At 44.0% G+C, this 19,042-nt stretch overlaps 1 protein-coding gene across 3 annotated transcripts in view; it reads left to right on the top strand.

Annotated features, from left to right (window-relative positions):
* The first annotated feature begins 688 nt into the window (after positions 1-688).
* The window catches only part of LOC141102396 (fibrinogen-like protein 1), a 36,644-nt gene continuing 18,290 nt past the window's right edge, over positions 689-19,042 (top strand). For all 3 annotated transcript variants that reach the window (XM_073591357.1, XM_073591356.1, XM_073591355.1), the window contains exon 1: positions 689-1,380. In XM_073591357.1, the coding sequence (XP_073447458.1) occupies positions 882-1,380 (499 nt within the window). In that variant the 5' untranslated portion in view covers positions 689-881. The remainder of the gene's footprint in view (positions 1,381-19,042) is intronic.

The raw sequence follows: 19,042 nt of genomic DNA, 5'->3' as shown, positions 1-19,042 counted from the left end.
TGTCCCGGGAAAAAGGAACCCGGGACAAGATCAGCAGGTCCTTTTGGGGGTGAGGGCTACACAAGGGAGGATTCTATACAGGTAATTAACATGACAAAAGTATGTGAAATTTACATGTAATCATATGGGAAGATTGTTGTTGAAATAAATGGTCTGGCAACAGGGACTCTTTGAAGCCAAACATTTTTTGCTTGTTTTGGAGAACATAAGGTGATACTTATACCCACTCTATCCAAAACTATTAAAAAAAAAAAAAAAATCCCCCCCAGAGTTAAACTTTAAATTCCATTTAGCAAAAGTGACATAATCAGCCCTGTAAACGCAAGTTCTGTTTTCCAGGAATGACACCTCTCCAGATCCAAGGCTTTATTTTACAAGACACTTTACATCCCTTCCTCTCACTTATGTACCATAAAAAATATATAGATGCGGGCTATCCCCTTGTTAATCATTTTATATCCCAGGGCCCAGCCCTTCCATTCAAGTCTTTGCAGGCTTGGCGCAATAATGATGACACGGCGGACGTTCACCTAGACATAACCAATGCTGTTCTTCAAGGGATGCGAGATGCTAATCTGAGTTTCAAGTGTTCTTTATAGGAAACTTTTTTTTTTCCAGGCCCTCCTCTTCCCTCTTGCACCCCCCCCCCTCTCCCCAGCCCCCTCCTGTCTGTTGCATGCCTCACACACATCCACTGTCTTCATTTGCTTTGAAGCTCTCTCAGGATTTCCCAGCCTGTGATGAATTGTATACAGAGAAACCTGTAAAAGTCAAGAAGAGTTTGCACAGGTTGTTTGCTTCATTTAGCTCATGCTGGATGCTGCGGCGCGGGGAATAGGTTGTAGACTTGCGACTCCGGGGGTTACCAGCTTGGAGAAGAGATGCAGTGGATTGCCCTGCTGTTGCTTCTGCAAGAAGTTGAGGTGTCCATGGGTGACAGCTCCGACTGTGTCCATAGGAGGGAGGACCCGGCTTGCTTAGAGCATCTCGTGGCCATGCCCCAGGTAGACGCCAACTGTGATGGACCTCAGGGTTGCAAGCTCCACTTTCTTCTACCTGATGAGCAGCCCACACCTGAGCAACTGAAGGAAGTCCACCAAGAACTCAACCAGGAGTTCAAGCAGACCCTAAAGCAGTCTGGGACGGAAGGGAGCAGCAAGCCCCAGAACCCAAAGTCCAAGAGCGTTGGCGAGAGGCTGAACTTGCTGGAGTCAAATCTCCAGTCGGTGACTTCAATGTTCCAGAAGCTGCAGGAGGAGAGCAAAGTCAACCTGAGCAAGATAGAGGACAGGCTGAACTCACTGGTGGTTCTTCTCTTAGGGATATTGTCTGGGTGCGAGCTTCCCTGCAACGAATCCGTCCAGAAGCTGTCTGCGTTAGGTGAGTCCTCAGGTGACAGTAACACCCAATGGAATGACAATAGCTGAGATATCGGAGAGCATTGCAAGCACTTAAAGAGTAACTCCACTAAGCAGAGTACTGATGAGGGCAATTATGATTTATCTTTGTTTTACTGTCTTCCAGTCTTTTTTACCTGGGGTGTTAGCTTCTTAGTAGTCTAAAGCCGGCTATAGATGGTTGAAATCTCGGTCGGTTCAGCAGGGACCAGATCCATCTATGGGCAGGATGATTGTACCCAAGTCAATCCATCGATCGACTTGGGTACAATCAGTATGTTGGATTTTACATGCAATTATTGCCAGTGGCTAGCAATAATCACTGTGTTCTCCTGAGAGGGACAGCTCCCCGTGCCTCCACCCTCCTGGAGAACACAATGGTATTGTGGAAGGGATTCCCCCATCAAAACTGACTGTGTTGACAAGGGTATCGAGCTATTTTCTTTCCTGCAACCCGTAGTTGCAGGAAAGAAAATTGCACAATTTATGGCTTGCCTTACCGTCTTAGTAATCTACAGCTGGCCATACACTAAAAGATTTCCTTAGTTCAGCCTGCAGATAGAATGTAAGGGCGATCATACATGGATCAAAATTTGACCGGTTCAGCAGTTCTTCTGTACAACCAGCCTGTCGTGTTTATCCCAGTGGCACGGATCATTGTATTCTGACCTCAGGGAAGTCCCCCCTGTCAGAGCACAATAGCACAGCAGGAGTGAGTCCCCCATCTACATCCAAGTGTCATTTTTTTTTCTTTAAACCCACTTGCTGGAAAAAAAAATGTATGACCAGCTTAAGAAACTAACAGATTTCTCTATCCACACAAACAGGTTGGATGGACAAATTCCCCCTTCTGGGCTATTGTAGTCTGACAGCCGGCGCTTGCTGACCGGCAGCAGGCACTGCTCAGCTGAACATTTTCAGCCCAGCTCGTTCGAAAAAAGTTGGTTTTGAGTAGTCGACTTTTGTCGAAGCGGCAGAGCCAGTCATTGTTAAACTGTTGTCCGATTCCTCTAAATTGGCCAACATTCTAGCAGTGTATGGCCAGCTTATTACAGATACTCAAGCAAAGGGAGCTGCAGAAAAATGTACATGGAGGTGCCACCCAATGTAGGACCTTATATTAGAACGAAGGACAAAATTAAAAGCATTCATATATGATGCAGTCTGTTAATAGCATTTAAGGGGTATTAAACCCACAACCAAAAATGTAATAAATTGCAGTTTACCAATCATGAGATGTGGTGGCTGCATTCGTTTTCTTTTTTTAGGCTTTTTTTCCCCTCTGTTTCCACCTGGTGATCTGGTCAGTAACACATCCCCTGTATTAGACCCCATACACACTATACAACTTTTGTTGTCTGATTTCCTTTAGATTAACCAAAACCATGTAGTGCAAGGGCCTGCCTGATTGCATAAAAATTTAAACTCTTAAGGTTTGACCTCATATTATATGGTTTTGGTAAATCTGAAGAAAAAAATCTACAGAAAATTGTATATAGTGTGTATCCAGCTTTAGAGAGCCTACACTCTGGATGAAGTGGTAACAGAGACACCTTTGGACAGCAGCGTTGTCAGTCTGGGGAGGGGAGTGTTAGATGTACTAGCAGATTTAGATAAACTAACAACTGAAGCTGAACTCCAGATAACAGTTTTAAGCAGTTACATCTACAGGTTTTTTTTTTTTTTTTTTGGGATAAAGTTCTCACATAAATGAATAGAAGCTGAGCATTGTAAGCACCCCTGTCAATGGTAAATGGTTTGTCTCAACCCTTAAACTGCTACATCTGCAGGACAGCTTGTTCTTGTTAAAAAAAAGGAACAGACTTACTGGCGGGATCACCAGGTGAAAAAAAAAAAAAGAAAACAAATGCAGCCATCACATCTAAGAACTGGTAAGCTGCAATATAATATACATTTGATTTTTAACACAGCAATTTTTTTTTTTGTCCCCCCCCCCCCGTAAAATCAGTTTATTACCTGTTGTGTTTATTATTTTTAGCTTAAAAATTAGACATTAGTATCATTTTACCTGCTTCAGATCCGCGCTATAGCTGAATGATGGCTACAGCGCGGACCTAGTTTGCCGGGAGTACGTCAATAGACGCCCTCCCGTGCCCGAGCGGCCTGCAGGGCGCGTGCGGCACACTCTGTGATCAGCGAGTCTATGAGATCCCGACCCCTTACCACGTGATCAGCTGCCAACCAATAAACAGAGCCGGTAATGGGCTTTTTTTTCTCCTCGCGCTGATAGCGTGAAGAGAAAAATAAAACCAATCACTGGCGGCTCTCAGATGGACATCAGTCAAGGAAAGCTCCCTCCAGCTCATCTGTGCCCACCCGTGCCACCTACCAGTGCACAACAGTGCCCACAGTGCCACCCATCAGTGCCCACGGTGCCACCGATCAGTGTCATCAATCAGTGCCTCATAAACAGTGCTGCCCATCAGTGTCACCTACCAGTGCCCATCAGTGCTACCTATCAGTGCCCATCAGTGCCATCTATCAGTGGTATCTATCAGTAATACTTATCAGTGCCCTTCAGTGCCACCCATCAGTGCCATCTTATCAGTGGCCATCAGTGTCACCTTATCTGTGCCCATCAGTACCGCCTTATCTGTCCCCATCAGTGCCGCCTTATCTGTGCCTATCAGTGCCCATCAGTGCAGCCTATCAGTGCCCATCAGTGCAGCCTATCAGTGCCCACCAGTGCTGCCTCATCAGCGCATATCAATGAAGGAGAAAAATGACCTGTTTGCAAAATTTTATAACAAACTATGAAACATGATTTTTTTTTTTCAAAATTTTCCATCTTTTTTTGTTTAGCAAAAAAAAACCCAGCTGTGATTAAATACCACCAAAAGAAAGCTCCATTTGTGTGAAAAAAAGAATAAAAATTTCATTTGGGTACAGTGTTGTATGACCGCGCAATTGTCATTCAAAGTGCGTCAGCGCTGAAAGCTAAAAATTGGTCTGGGCAGGAAGGGGGTTTAAGTGCCCAGTAAGCAAGTGGTTAAACACATTCAGAATCAAATTTTGGCCACAATTTATTTCCAGAGCTTGCTGAGAATTCCCGGCTGTATAGTTACATAGGTAATCTGGTTAAAAAAAGACACAAGCCTATCCAGTTCAACCAACAAAAAAAACAAAAACACACATACAAATAGAAAACCTCCATATACACAATCCTATACGGTATATGCTCTTTCTTCATAGGGGGCCACCTTGAATAAACATATATTAAAATTCCCATTAGAATATTGTCTACGTTACAGAAATTACATTATGAACACGAATTGGGTTTACAACTCTACAAAATATCAAAATGTATATTTTTACACTTGTGGAATTTTTTTTTTGTGTGATAGTTAGGAAATAGAGTGACAATGAAGAGCCATGGCTCTGATTGGTCAGCTAACCGTATAGTTTTGGCTGTCTGGGTCCTCATTATGTGCATCTGGTGGAGTGAATTGCCTTATTGTTGGGGATACCAGTGGCGGCGGTTACCTAGATTCCCCTCGGAGTGTCGGTGACATCATCCACTGTGAACTTTGGGTTTTGTAGCCCTCTGAATGGCAGGATTTTGTGTTGAGAGGTCTGGATATGGAAAGGGCCTAAAGAGGAAGTCAGATGTACAAGACGACCATTCTACTGAGACCTCACAGATATTAATAAGCCACGGATATTATTTTCCTTTTTGTGTCTGGTATAGAACAGTTCAGTGCTTCACCAAGGCTATAACACCCAGGAATCATCATTTTTGTAACACATCCCCCCCCATACAACTAAATTATTTTCAGTAAAAGTCATGTAATTAAATATATATATATATATATATATATATATATATATATATATATATATATAAAAAGAAAAGAAAAAAGAAAAGAAAATCAGACAGTGAATACTGCAGTTCTCCTTTGCAATGGTGGTTAGTGGAAGAATGCCTCATCATAGTGGTCATCGGTGGTAAAGTGCCCCCTTACATTGGCGAAAGGCCTCCCTACGATGGGGATCAGGAAAGATGTGACCTCTTAAATTGATAGCAAGCTGAGAAGCTCCACATTTATTTTGGTGGTCAATGGTGCATGGCTTCCTTATATTGGTGGTCAGTAGAGTGGTGCCCCGCTTACATTGGTGTTCAGTGAAGTGGTCACTGAAGAAGAGCCTCCTTGCATTGATGGTCAGTAGTGTAGGGTCCACTTATATTAGTGGTCAGTAGAGAAGTGCCTCTTACATTGGTGGTCAGTAGAGAAGTATCCCTTACATTGGTGGTCAGTAGAGAAGTGCCTCATACATTAGTGGTCAGTAGAGAAGTGCCTCTTACATTGGTGGTCAGTAGAGAAGTGTCTCTTACATTGGTGGTCAGTAGAGAAGTGCCTTTTACATTGGTGGTCAGTAGAGAAGTGTCTCTTACATTGGTGGTCAGTAGAGAAGTGTCTCTTACATTGGTGGTCAGTAGAGAAGTACCTCTTACATTGGTGGTCAGTAGAGAAGTGTCTCTTACATTGGTGGTCAGTAGAGAAGTGCCTTTTACATTGGTGGTCAGTAGAGAAGTGTCTCTTACATTGGTGGTCAGTAGAGAAGTGTCTCTTACATTGGTGGTCAGTAGAGAAGTACCTCTTACATTGGTGGTCAGTAGAGAAGTGCCTCTTACATTGGTGGTCAGTAGAGAAGTGCCTCTTACATTGGTGGTCAGTAGAGAAGTGCCTCTTACATTGGTGGTCAGTAGATAAGTGTCTCTTACATTGGTGGTCAGTAGAGAAGTGCCTCTTACATTGGTGGTCAGTAGAGAAGTGTCTCTTACATTGGTGGTCAGTAGAGAAGTGTCTCTTACATTGGTGGTCAGTAGAGAAGTGCCTCTTACATTGGTGGTCAGTAGAGAAGTGCCTCTTACATTGGTGGTCAGTAGAGAAGTGCCTCTTACATTGGTGGTCAGTAGAGAAGTGCCTCTTACATTGGTGGTCAGTAGAGAAGTGCCTCTTACATTGGTGGTCAGTAGATAAGTGTCTCTTACATTGGTGGTCAGTAGAGATGTATCCTTTACATTGGTGGTCAGTAGAGAAGTGTCTCTAATGCCGTGTACACACGAGTGGACTTTCGACGGACTGATCTCCGAAGGACTTTTTGATGGACTTTCGACGGAGTTCCGACGCAACGGACTTGCCTACACCCGATCACACCAAAGTCCGACTGATTCGAACGTGATGACGTACAACCGGACTAGAATAAGGAAGTTCATAGACAGTAGCCAATAGCTGCCCTAGCGTCGTTGTTCGTACTTCGGACTAGCATACAGACGAATGGATTTTTCCACCGGACTCGAGTCCGTCGGAAAGATTTGAAACATGTTCTATTTCTAAAGTCCATCTGAATTTTCCACAGCAAAGATCCGATTAAGCCCACACATGATCGAATTGTCCGGTGGATTCGTGCTTTCAAAAAGTCTGGTCGTGTGTACACGGCATTACATTGGTGGTCAGTAGAGAAGTGTCTCTTACATTGGTGGTCAGTAGAGATGTATCCCTTACATCACATACATGATGGCAATATCACTTGCTCTCACGACCGCGTGTTCGTTTTTTGAAAACGCGTTCGAACTATTTTTTTGGCTAGTGTATGGCCAGTATTACTTACCTTTGGTTTTCTTAACACCGATATTTCTTTATAAATTAGTCTTGGGCATAACCACATGTTAGAAAAGTTTCACAAGTAGAACTTTATGAATTTGTTTCACACACTGGAATTAAAGTGTAAGTAAACCCAGGACTCGGCATTCACTATATCTGGTCTCACACAGTACACAGAACATGGAAATTCAGTTATTTTAGTAAATATAAACTTCTAAATACTTTTCTCATCAGCAGTATATAGCAGTCTTGTTACTTCTATCAGTGTCTGGTTAAAGATTGTAGAAGGAGTTTTCATTCTCCTCGGACTGTCCTATGAGGCTGCAGGACCCCTGACCCTCTGTCTGGACAGTGCTGATTGGCCCTGTGCTGATCACATGCACTCTCCCAAGAAAAAAAAAAACCTCTGTAGCAACACACACCAAACTGAGCATGTGCAGCTTGTCCCCTAGCCTCTGTTCTATCAGCAGATAGATTGGGGACTGTGGAAGAAGGGGAGGAACATAGAGGACAGGACCAAACAGGCTTTTTACACAGTGCGGAGGATTAACCCCTTAGGTTCCACAGTGAGTATAACAAGCATGCTTTACTGCGTATACAGACTGATTTTACTGTTGTGGGTTTAGTAACACTTTAACTACAGAAATGTTGTACACCTTTTATGAATTTGATGCAAGAGTGCCGCGTACAGCCTAGGGTGACCACATTTCCAAACTGCCATTCACGGACTGCCCCCCTTTCCTGAAGAGGTATGGACTAGGGTGGGGGGGTAGGCCACGCCATTTTTTTTCTACAGGCAATTTTTTTTATTATTATTATTCAGCTGTCAGCAGGGAAGCCTGCTGACAGCTGGTGAGTCATTGGTTGTTAAGGACGCCGTAGCCGGCTTCCCGGCCCCGCTCCTTAAAGAGGAAGTAAACCATGATGGGTTTTACTTCCCCTTTTTTCCCCTGCAAAGTAAAAGCATAATGGGCTAGTAAGCATCGCATGCTAGCCCATTATGTTGCACTTACCTGCAAACGAAGCCCGCGATGTCCGAGCGTCCCATGCTGGTGGCAGCATCCATCTTCACCCTTCTTCTTTCCGGGGCCAGGGACTCCGGCTCTGTGACTGGTCGGAGTCACGTGATGTCACTCACGCATGCACGCGGGAGCCGCCGGTCACGGCACGAGCCCCTTAGAAACGGCACAATTGCGCCCTTTCTTCAGTGCGCATGCGCAATGACGTCGGCGCAAGCGTATATGGTAAATATTTAGGAGATATTTCCAGTACCTACAGGTAAGACTTATTATAGGCTTACCTGTAGGTAAAAGTGGTGTAACTGGGTTTACAATCACATTAACTACCAGCTTTTACTGCGTCAAACCCGCCGAACACCCTGGGCTGGGAAACAGATGGATTCCATCGTTGGCTTGTCGGGTGGCTGTGCCAGTTTAATTCTGGGACCTTTTATCGTCCCGGAATGAAGGTGCCCGGAACCTGGGACATACGTGCAAAATGCAGAACTGTTCCGGGCAATCCGAGACACAGGGTCACCCTAGTACAGCCATAACACTTGCATTGTGCTGCAAAGCCTTTACTGAATGGCATCATTAACTGTTCCTTCAAAAAGTCACAAAACCATCTTTCTGTTCATCTATTAAAAAAGAACGCATTTTGCCTGTAGAAGCAACTAATGTTATCCTATGTGTCCATGCACATTAGGTAGTCTAGAGGTGTTTTTTAAGCTCAGCGTTTAGAGGCAGAACAAAAAAAATTCTGGCAGAACAAACTCTAAACGCTCCTAAACGTTAGCACAAAAAAGCTCAAAATTGGCATCTTTTCCTGCCAAGAGCACTGGCATTTTTTTTTTTTATGCTAGTGTGCATGGAGCCTAAAGATTGCAGTTCTTGCCCCTTTTTGCACCGCCTTTCTGTTGAAGAGTCCAAGGCAACTGCCTCTTCCGCCTACCCTTTGGCCTGGCCCTGGCCATAATTACCCAAGTTGCCAAACACCGGCTGGGAATTAAAGTGATTGTAAACGATCACCTTGTAAAACAACCCATTCAGTTTAACCCATTGCCGACCAGCCGCCGTCATTATACTGCGGCAGGTTGGCACGGCTGCACTGTAGGTGTACGTCGGCTGCTTTTAAAACAGATAGGGGCGCGCGTGCAACACCAGAGCCGATGCGCGTTGGCTGGCAGCCGCAATGTCCGCCGGCCACCCGCGATCGCTCCTCAGAGAGCCAGAACGGGGATCTGTGCATGTAAACAGACAGATCACCTTTCTGACAGGGGAGGAGAGAGAGATCTGCTGTTCCTAGTGATCAGGAACAGCGATCTCTCTCCTCCTCCTGTCAGTCCCCTCCCCCCCACAGTTAGAAACACTCCCAGGGAGCACTTAACCCCTTGATCGCCCCTTGTGTTAACTCCTTCCCTGCCAGTGACACTTATACAGCAATCGGTGGCATTTTTAGCTCTGATCAATGTAAAAATGTCAAAGGTCCGAAAAAAGTGTCAAAACTGTCCGATCTGTCCGCCCGCAATGTCGCAGTCCCGTTAAAAATCACAGATCGATGCCATTACTAGTAAAAAAATAAATAAAGAATAAAAATCCCATAAATCTATCCCCTATTTTGTAGATGCTATAACTTTTGCGCAAACCAATCAATATATGCTTGTTGCGATTTTTTTTTTAACCAAAAATTTGTAAAAGATATTGATATTGGCCTAAACCAGGGGTCTTCAAACTACGGCCCTCCAGTTGTTCAAGAACTACAGTTCCCATCATGCCTAGTCATGTCTGTGAATGTCAGAGTTTTACAATGCCTCATGGGATGTGTAGTTCCGCAACAGCTGGAGGGCCGTAGTTTGAGGATCCCTGGCCTAAACTGATGAAGAAATTTGTTTTATTTATTTATTTATTTTTTTTAGGATTATTTATTATAGCACAAAGTAAAAAATATATTTTTTTTTTTCAAAATTGTCGCACTTTTTTTGTTTATAGCGCAAATAAAAAACTGCAGAGGTGATCAAATACCACCAAAAGAAAGCTCTATTTGTGGGAAAAAAAATCATATACATTTTGTTTAGGTACAGCATCGCAATGACCGCGCAATTGTCAGTTAAAGCGATGCAGTGCCGTATCGCAAAAAATTAGCCTGGTTATTAAGGGGGCAAATCCTTCTGGGTCCTTAAGTGGTTAAAATAGAAATGAAAGGCAAAACATTTTTGTATAGATATTTTTTTTTTATAAGTGATAACATTCCCTCTGTTCTCAGCTGCATAAGAGCTGGGGGGAGAACAAACAGCAGCACACTGAGCTTCCCAGTAAATGGCTGTGCAGCGGGGACGTGTCAGGATCAAGTATGAATCGTACTGTATGATCATTGGAGGAGAGCACACTGAGTTCCCAGCACAGCTAGAGAACTGACCACGGTGTGTTCTCCTGCTTAATGTGGTCAGTTTTTAATAGGAAAGCAGAGGAACTGTCAGCAACACCAGGGATTTCACACAAAGGAAGCAGCACAAAGAGAACAGGATTCTATCTCATACAAGTACTTGGTACAGCGGGCACATATCAGGAATATGAAGTGTTGGGGTAACAAACACTTTAAGTTCTTGTAACATGATGGGCTGGAAGGGAGGAACAAAGCTCAGGTCTGGAAATTCCATTGTTCTAAGGTTCCATGGTAATCCCAGGAGCAGAACTGCAGATTCAGAAAAGTATTGTCACCATTCGCATCCAATGCAATCATGCAGCTTAGCAGGGGAAGGTGGATGTCAAAAATATGTTCATTACTTTACAAAACTGTTGACAGGTAAAACAAATATTTTAATGCATATTCAGGGTTGTCGATGTTTTTTCCCTTTTAAAACAGACAAAAATAACAAGATAAAAATAAATAGCCAGTTAAAAGATAAAATAAAAACAGCAGCTTTTGTTGCGATATTCGCTTTCAGTCCAGTTCTCTCCCCAGCGTAGTACTTCTTTTCCACCACAAGATGCCCTCAGTCTCAGTGGCCAGCATTACTCAACCCATTTCCTTTGAGACCAGACTGTCCTGGTCCCGCCCCCTCCATCTTTGGACTATAAAAGCAGAAGCAGCACAGCGATGAGCTGATCTCTCTGTCACCGGGTCAGTGGAGAAGTACCTCCTTACATTCGTGGTCAGAAAAGAAGTGACCCCTAAAAATGATGTTGAGTGGAGAAGTTCCCCAATTATATTGGTGAATAATGGTGCACTGCCCTTCTTATAATGGTGGTCAGTCGGGTTCCCTCCATGTATTAGTGATCATTGTAGTGCTCCCTTACATTGGTGCTCCATGTAGAAGGGCTTGCTTGCATTGGTGGTCGGAAGTGTAAGGCCCCTTAGTGCCACATTAATTTGTACAGTTATTTAAAAGTTTTTTTTTTTTTTGCAACAGCCAACGTATTTCAGGAGCTCAGCACTCCCCCTTCATCAGGGCTAAAAAAAGTTAGTATTGCCCCCTTATATTGGTTGTCATTGTAGTGCCCCTTTACACTGGTGGTCATTGTAGTGATCCCTTACATTGGTAGTTAGCGGAGAAGTGTTCCCTTGCAGAATTGTCTTCTTATATTGGTGTTCAGTGGTGTGGTGCCCCATTTCATTGATGATCATTGTAGTGCCCCCTACATTGGTGGTCTGGTCACTGGAGAAGACCCGCCTTGCATTGGTTGTCAGTAGTGTGGGGCCCCTTACATCAGTGGTCAGTAGTGTAGTGTCCACTTACATTGGTGGCCAGCAGTGTAGTACCCCCTTATACTGATAGCAGAGAAGTGCCTTTTACATTGATAGTCATTGTAGTGCCCCCTTACATTGATTGTCATTGTAGTGCCCCCTTACATTGATTGTCATTGTAGTGCCCCCTTACACTGGTGAAGTTTTAAAAGGCTGGGAATGCGACACTAGTTTGCAAAGTCCTTTTGCGACAGCCAATGAATTTCAAGGGCTTAGCACTCCCCTTCATCAGGGCTAAAAATTTGTAGTGCCCTCCTACATTGATTGTCATTGTAGTGCCCCCTACATTGATTGTCATTGTAGTGCCCTCCTACATTGATTGTCATTGTAGTGCCCCCTTACATTGATGATCATTGTAGTGCCCCCTTACATGGATTTGTCATTGTAGTGCCCTCCTACATTGATGGTCATTGTAGTGCCCTCCTACATTGATTGTCATTGTAGTGCCCTCCTACATTGATTGTCATTGTAGTGCCCTCCTACATTGATTGTCATTGTAGTGCCCCCTTACATTGATGATCATTGTAGTGCCCCCTTATATTGATTGTCATTGTAGTGCCCTCCTACATTGATTGTCTTTGTAGTGCCCCCTTATATTGGTTGTCATTGTAGTGCCCTCCTACATTGATGGTCATTGTAGTGCCCCCTTATATTGATTGTCATTGTAGTGCCCTCCTACATTGATTGTCATTGTAGTGCCCCCTTACATTGATTGTCATTGTAGTGCCCCCTTATATTGATTGTCATTGTAGTGCCCTCCTACATTGATGGTCATTGTAGTGCCCCCTTACATTGATGATCATTGTAGTGCCCCCTTACATGGATTTGTCATTGTAGTGCCCTCCTACATTGATTGTCATTGTAGTGCCCCCTTACATTGATGTTTATTGTAGTGCCCCCTTACATTGATTGTCATTGTAGTGCCCTCCTACATTGATTGTCATTGTAGTGCCCCCTTACATTGATTGTCATTGTATTGCCCCCTTACATTGATGATCATTGTAGTGCCCCCTTACATTGATTGTCATTGTAGTGCCCCCTTACATTGATGTTTATTGTAGTGCCCCCTTACATTGATTGTCATTGTAGTGCCCCCTTGAATTAGTGATCAGTAGAGAAGCGCCACCTTACATTGTTACTCTCCTCCTATATACCGGCACATAAACCAATTGGCTCCTTGTACTACTTCTTTCTCTCACACTGGAGCCCTGCTGTACAGGAACTGCAAGGGATTGATACCAGGCCACATTCAGGTACTTGCACTGCTTGCATTTAAACATCCATTTAATGACGTATTATTAACTACAGAGCTGCGTTAATTTGTGTCTAATATACTCTTGCCGGTCACTTTATTAGGTACACCTTGCTAGTACCGGGTTGGACCCCCTTTTGCCTTCAGAACTGCCCTCATTCTACATGGCATGGATTCAACAAGGTGTTGGAAACATTCCTCATAGATTTTGGTCCATAGTGACATGATAACATCAGGCAGTTGCTGCAGATTAGTCGGCTGCACATCAATGATGAGAATCTCCCGTTCCACCACATCCCAAAGGTGCTCTATTGGATGAGATGTGGTGAGTGTGGAGGCCATTGGAGGACAGGGACCTCATTGTCCAGTGGTGAGATGATTGGAGCTTTGTGACATGGTACATTATCCTGCTGGAAGGAGCCATCAGAAGATGGGGACACTGTAGTCATAAAGGGATGGACATGATCAGCAACAATACTGAGGTAGGCCGTGGTGATTAAACGATGCTCAATTGGTACTAAGGGGTCCAAAGTGTGCCAAGAAAATATCCCCCCCACCATTACACCACCACCAGCCTGAACCATTGATACAAGGCAGGATGGATCCATACTTTCATATTGTTTACTCCAAATTCTGACCCGACCATCTGAATGTCGCAGCTGAAATCCAGACTCATCAGACCAGGCAACGTTTTTCCAATCTTCTATTGTCCAATTCTGGTGATCCTGTGCCAATTGTAGCCTAAATCTCCTGTTCTTAGCTGACAGGAGTGGCACCCGGTGTGGTCTTCTGCTGCTGTAACCCATCTGCTTCAATGTGTTGTGCGTTCAGAGATGGTATTCTGCATACCTTGGTTGTAAATGAGTGTTTATTTGAGGCATGCCGCGTACACACGAGCGGAATTTCCGTCAGAAAAAACTCGGATGGTTTTTCCAACGGAATTCCGCTCAAGCTTGGCTTGCATATACACACGGGTCACACAAATGTTCTCTGAACTTTCGACCATCAAGAACGAGGTGACATACAACACTACGACGAGCCGAGAAAATGAAGTTCAATGTTTCCGAGCATGCGTGATTTTTTTGCGCGTCCGAATTGCATACAGACGTACGCATTTTCGGATAGGAACCTTTCCCGACCGAAAAATAGAGAACCTGCTCTCAATCTTTTCTTGCCTGGAATTCCGAATGGCAAAAGACGGATTGAAGCATACACACGGTCGCATTTTCCGACAAAAAGCTCTCATCGGAGTTTTGCTGGTGGCATTTCCGATCGTGTGTACGCGGCATTACTGTTGCCTTTCTATCATCTGGAACCAGTCTGCCCATTCTTCTCTGACATCAAAAAGGCATTTTCCTCCACACAACTGCCGCTCACTGGATATTTTCTCTTTTTCCCACCATTCTCTGTAAACCCGAGAGATGGTTGTGTGTGAAAATCCCAGTAGATCAGCAGTGTTTGAAATACTCAGACTAGCCCGTCTGTCACCAACAACCATGCCACGTTCAAAGTCACTTAAATCCCCTTTTTTTCCCCATTCTGATGCCCGGTTTGAACTTCAGCAAGTCGCCTTCACCGCGTCTAGATACCTAAATGCTTTGAGTTGCTGCCGTGTGATTAGCTGATTAGCAATTTGTGTTACCGAGCAAATTTATAGGCGTACCTAATAAAGTGGCCGGTGAGAGTATTTATGCGGAGTTTAGCTTTTCTTTCCTTGTTCTTTGGCTTCCTTCTTCCAGAACCATCTTTTTTTTTTTTTTCCCCCTTATTAATATGACATCATTATCCCTCACCCCGGGGTCAGTCCCTATGGTGAACAGAGGCGGGTTAAAGGGTCACCCTGTAATCATCTCCATTCTGTTCGCAGTGCCTGCCTTCAACTACACAGAGCATTTCCAAGTCAGACGATTCCCTTTAAATTTGATTTATGCCTTCTCCTTAATCTCTCATCTAAAGCCCGACTCTTCCTTACAAACCGAAAACCTTCTGCAAACCAGTCCGGTGATGGATAATAATGCCTTTTTTCCACTACAACAGTGAAGTATGATGCCGCTGGGGAGATCTTTGCCTTTGGTCCCCCTTAAAGGTGATCTCAGATAAATCAAGTGTTGGAATGTCATAGACACGCACAAGATGGATGTACTCCAGGGTGTTACAAGAGCCTGCGCAATGCATGGGCCATTCTCCTAATGCTTCTTCCTGCACATCTGTACCATCCTCATCCTTCATCGTCCTGGATAAAGGTGAAGCAGGGGATAATGGAAAGATAAGTGTTATGTTTTCGAGATTTTGGAGGAAGGGAAGCTGCTTTAGCTCAAATACAAACCGTTTTGCACACTTCAATGTTCTAACGACTCTCCGAGCGAAAGGCAAGATTGCCAATAGCCAATAGGAATAAACAGGCCAATAGCCAATAGGAATACATAGGCCAATAGCCAATAGGAATAAACAGACCAATAGCCAATAGGAATAAACAGGCCAATAGCCAATAGGAATAAACAGGCCAATAGCCAATAGGAATAAACAGGCCAATAGCCAATAGGAATAAACAGACCAATAGCCAATAGGAATAAACAGGCCAATAGCCAATAATAATAAACAGACCAATAGCCAATAGGAATAAACAGGCCAATAGCCAATAGGAATAAACAGACCAATAGCCAATAGGAATAAACAGGCCAATAGCCAATAGGAATAAACAGGCCAATAGCCAATAGGAATAAACAGGCCAATAGCCAATAGGAATAAACAGGCCAATAGCCAATAGGAATACATAGGCCAATAGCCAATAGGAATAAACAGACCAATAGCCAATAGGAATAAACAGGCCAATAGCCAATAGGAATAAACAGGCCAAAAGCCAATAGGAATAAACAGGCCAATAGCCAATAGGAATAAACAGACCAATAGCCAATAGGAATAAACAGGCCAATAGCCAATAATAATAAACAGACCAATAGCCAATAGGAATAAACAGGCCAATAGCCAATAGGAATAAACAGACCAATAGCCAATAGGAATAAACAGGCCAATAGCCAATAGGAATAAACAGGCCAATAGCCAATAGGAATAAACAGGCCAATAGCCAATAGGAATAAACAGACCAATAGCCAATAGGAATAAACAGGCCAATAGCCAATAGGAATAAACAGGCCAATAGGAATAAACAGGCCAATAGCCAATAGGAATAAACAGTGTATTCGATTCAATGTATTTTTCTGCGGTGCTCACAGATACGTTGGGATTTGTCATTTCAGTGTTTGTTAGTTGTTGGAAACATAAACCACCTGTAGTACCCTCACTGATTAGGGCAGTGTCATGGTTATGCAATAGAGTTTGCCTGTCAGCTTACCTGTCTCCATGTGTTCATCTCTAGAGACCAGCCAACTCTCACCTGACTGCTTTTATTAACTCTCCTCTAGCATGGCTCCACCCCAGCTCCTATCAGAGAACTCTATATTAACCTCTGCACTGCAGGCCAGCCCCGCTGATCAACCTTTGTGTGTTTGGCTTCCCGTTTCCTGCTTGCCGTGTGCTCTACATTTGTTTCTGTTACCGATCTTGGCGTGTTCTCTACTATTCCTGTCTGCTTGTGACCCTGACCTTTTGGCGTGTCCCCGACTATCCCTGTTTGCCTGTGACCCTGAACCTTTGGCGTGAACTCTGTTGGCCTTGTCTGCTTGTGGCCCCAACCTTGGCTTATTCCCTTACTATCCTTATCCTCCTGCTGCCTACTGTGGGCTGAGCTGGGGGACCCTGGGGGTCGCGACCTGGAGCCAGTTGCAGCCCAGTCCATCCTCACCAATAGAGGCTCTGATGAACACCTGCTGGCTCTTAGACTCCGCGCCCCAGGGAATCTTACGCTCTAACCCTGGTGGGATCCGTGGTGGTGTTCCAGCGACCCTGCCTTCCTTACCACCTTGACTCCCATCCGCAGCAATCAGCCATAGGGTCCACTACCTTGCAGTGCACTCCTGATCCCAACAGTGTGCATCTGTCACCTAGCCTCAAGGTGACCTGACAGGCAGGTTGTTAGGTAAATTTAGTTGGCTGTTCTGCAATTGGTGGAGCAGGGGGTTGATTATTCAGGCCTGCTCAGTATCTCACAGGCTGCTGCAATGATTGATTACTTTCCCCTGTTTTCTAGAGGATTCTAGAGTTATGCCCCGTACACACGATCGGTCTTTCCGACAACAAAACCGTGGAATTCCTTCATAAGGTAGAGCCGTGATTGAAATATAGTGTGGGCGGACCCTGTTCTGGTAATATGCTGCTACCTTCCTGGTAGCGACAAAGGAAACGCTCGCCAGAAGGTAAAATCATGAATGTGTAGGTAGGACAAGTTCATCTCACTTGAAGGACTTTTTGAAACATTTAATATTTAAGATCATCGAATACAACCAACGCGTTTCGGGGGAGCCTCCCTCTTTTTCAGGGATTCAGCAGTCGATGTTAATAAAATCACAACAGAATGTACTAAGGGGCCTGTCTTAAGGGTTGGTGAAGTCTAGTGTCTCCTGGCAGTACTGAAGCCAGCCACTAAATGTTTCAAAAAGGTCCATAAAGACATGGATGAGCGAGTTTGGGGTGGAGGAACTTGAGTGGCCTGCACAGAGTCCTGATCTCAACCCGATAAAACACCTTTGGGATGAATTAGAGTGGAGACTGTGACCCAGGCCTTCTCGTCCAACATCAGTGCCTGACCTTACAAATGCGCTTCTGGAAGAATGGTCAAACATTCCCAAAGACACGCTCCTAAACCTTGTGGACGGCCTTCCCAGAAGAGTTGAAGCTGTTATAGCTGCAAAGGGTGGGCCGACTCAATATTCAACCCTATGGGCTAATGCCCTGTACACACGGTCGGACTTTCCGACGGAAAATGTGCGATCGGAGCTTGTTGTCGGAAATTCCGACCGTGTGTAGGCTCCATCGGACAGTTTCGATCGGAATTTCCGACACACAAAGTTTGAGAGCAGGATCTAAAATTTTCAGACAACAAAGTCCGATGTCGGAAATTCCGATCGTGTGTACACAAAATTCCGACGCACAAAGTGCCACGCATGCTCAGAATCAGCAGAAGAGCCGCACTGGCTATTGAACTTCATTTTTCTGGGCTCATCGTATGTGTTGTACGTCACCACGTTCTTGACGTTCGGAATTTCCGACCAACTTTGTGTGACCGTGTGTATGCAAGGCAAGTTTGAGCCAACATTCGTCGGAAAAAATCCGATGCATTTTGTTGTCGGAATGTCCGTTCAATGTCCGATCGTGTGTACGAGGCATAAGACTGGGATGCCATTAAAGTTCATGTGCGTGTAAAGGCAGGCGTCCCAATACTTTTGGTAATATAGTGTAGATAACAAAAATTACCGGAATGTTACAGCTAAATGGTTGAGAACATTTTTTGACCTGGAGTATTCCATTAAACTCTGCAGGTATCTGGACATCCTTTGTCACTATTTATTACAGACTGACCGGATTCCAGTGGCAGGCATTTATTTTTTTTAGCCATGTAGGTTTATCTGTTTGTGTACATCTATATGACCTTCATGTCATTTTATGCTTTTTTTCTTGTCGTAAAAAAAATATCCTGCTGGTATGGGGTCCTTTCATACTTAACAAAATCCAGTTGTTTCTATATAGTTTGTTCTTGTTTTCGAGGAAAGGTTGATATTGAAATTCATGGAAAGACATAATTACTTCCCAAATTTGATCATAAACTGCGTGCTCCTCGAAAATAAGACATTCAAATTGTTTTAAAATGATAAACCAGATAATATGATGAATGGTTTATGTTTTTGTTTTTTTTTTACATTATTAGCCCTATTTTTTTGCAGGTTTTATAACTGGATTTAGCTTAATATAAACCTGAATTAAAAAACTTTAAAAAAATCTTTTAATCCTATTTATTTCCTGAGGATCAGAATTAGCGCTTCCTATAATTGTGTTCACGTATGATCAGGGCATTTTTTCTCATAGAATAGGTGCTTATACTCCCTCCTTGTCTCCTTCCCCTACCCACC

Source organism: Aquarana catesbeiana, linkage group LG07 (assembly GCF_042186555.1).
Source record: "Aquarana catesbeiana isolate 2022-GZ linkage group LG07, ASM4218655v1, whole genome shotgun sequence".
NCBI lineage: Eukaryota > Metazoa > Chordata > Amphibia > Anura > Ranidae > Aquarana > Aquarana catesbeiana.
Note: the sequence above shows the minus strand (reverse complement) of the source record. Positions and strands in the feature narration are given on the sequence as shown.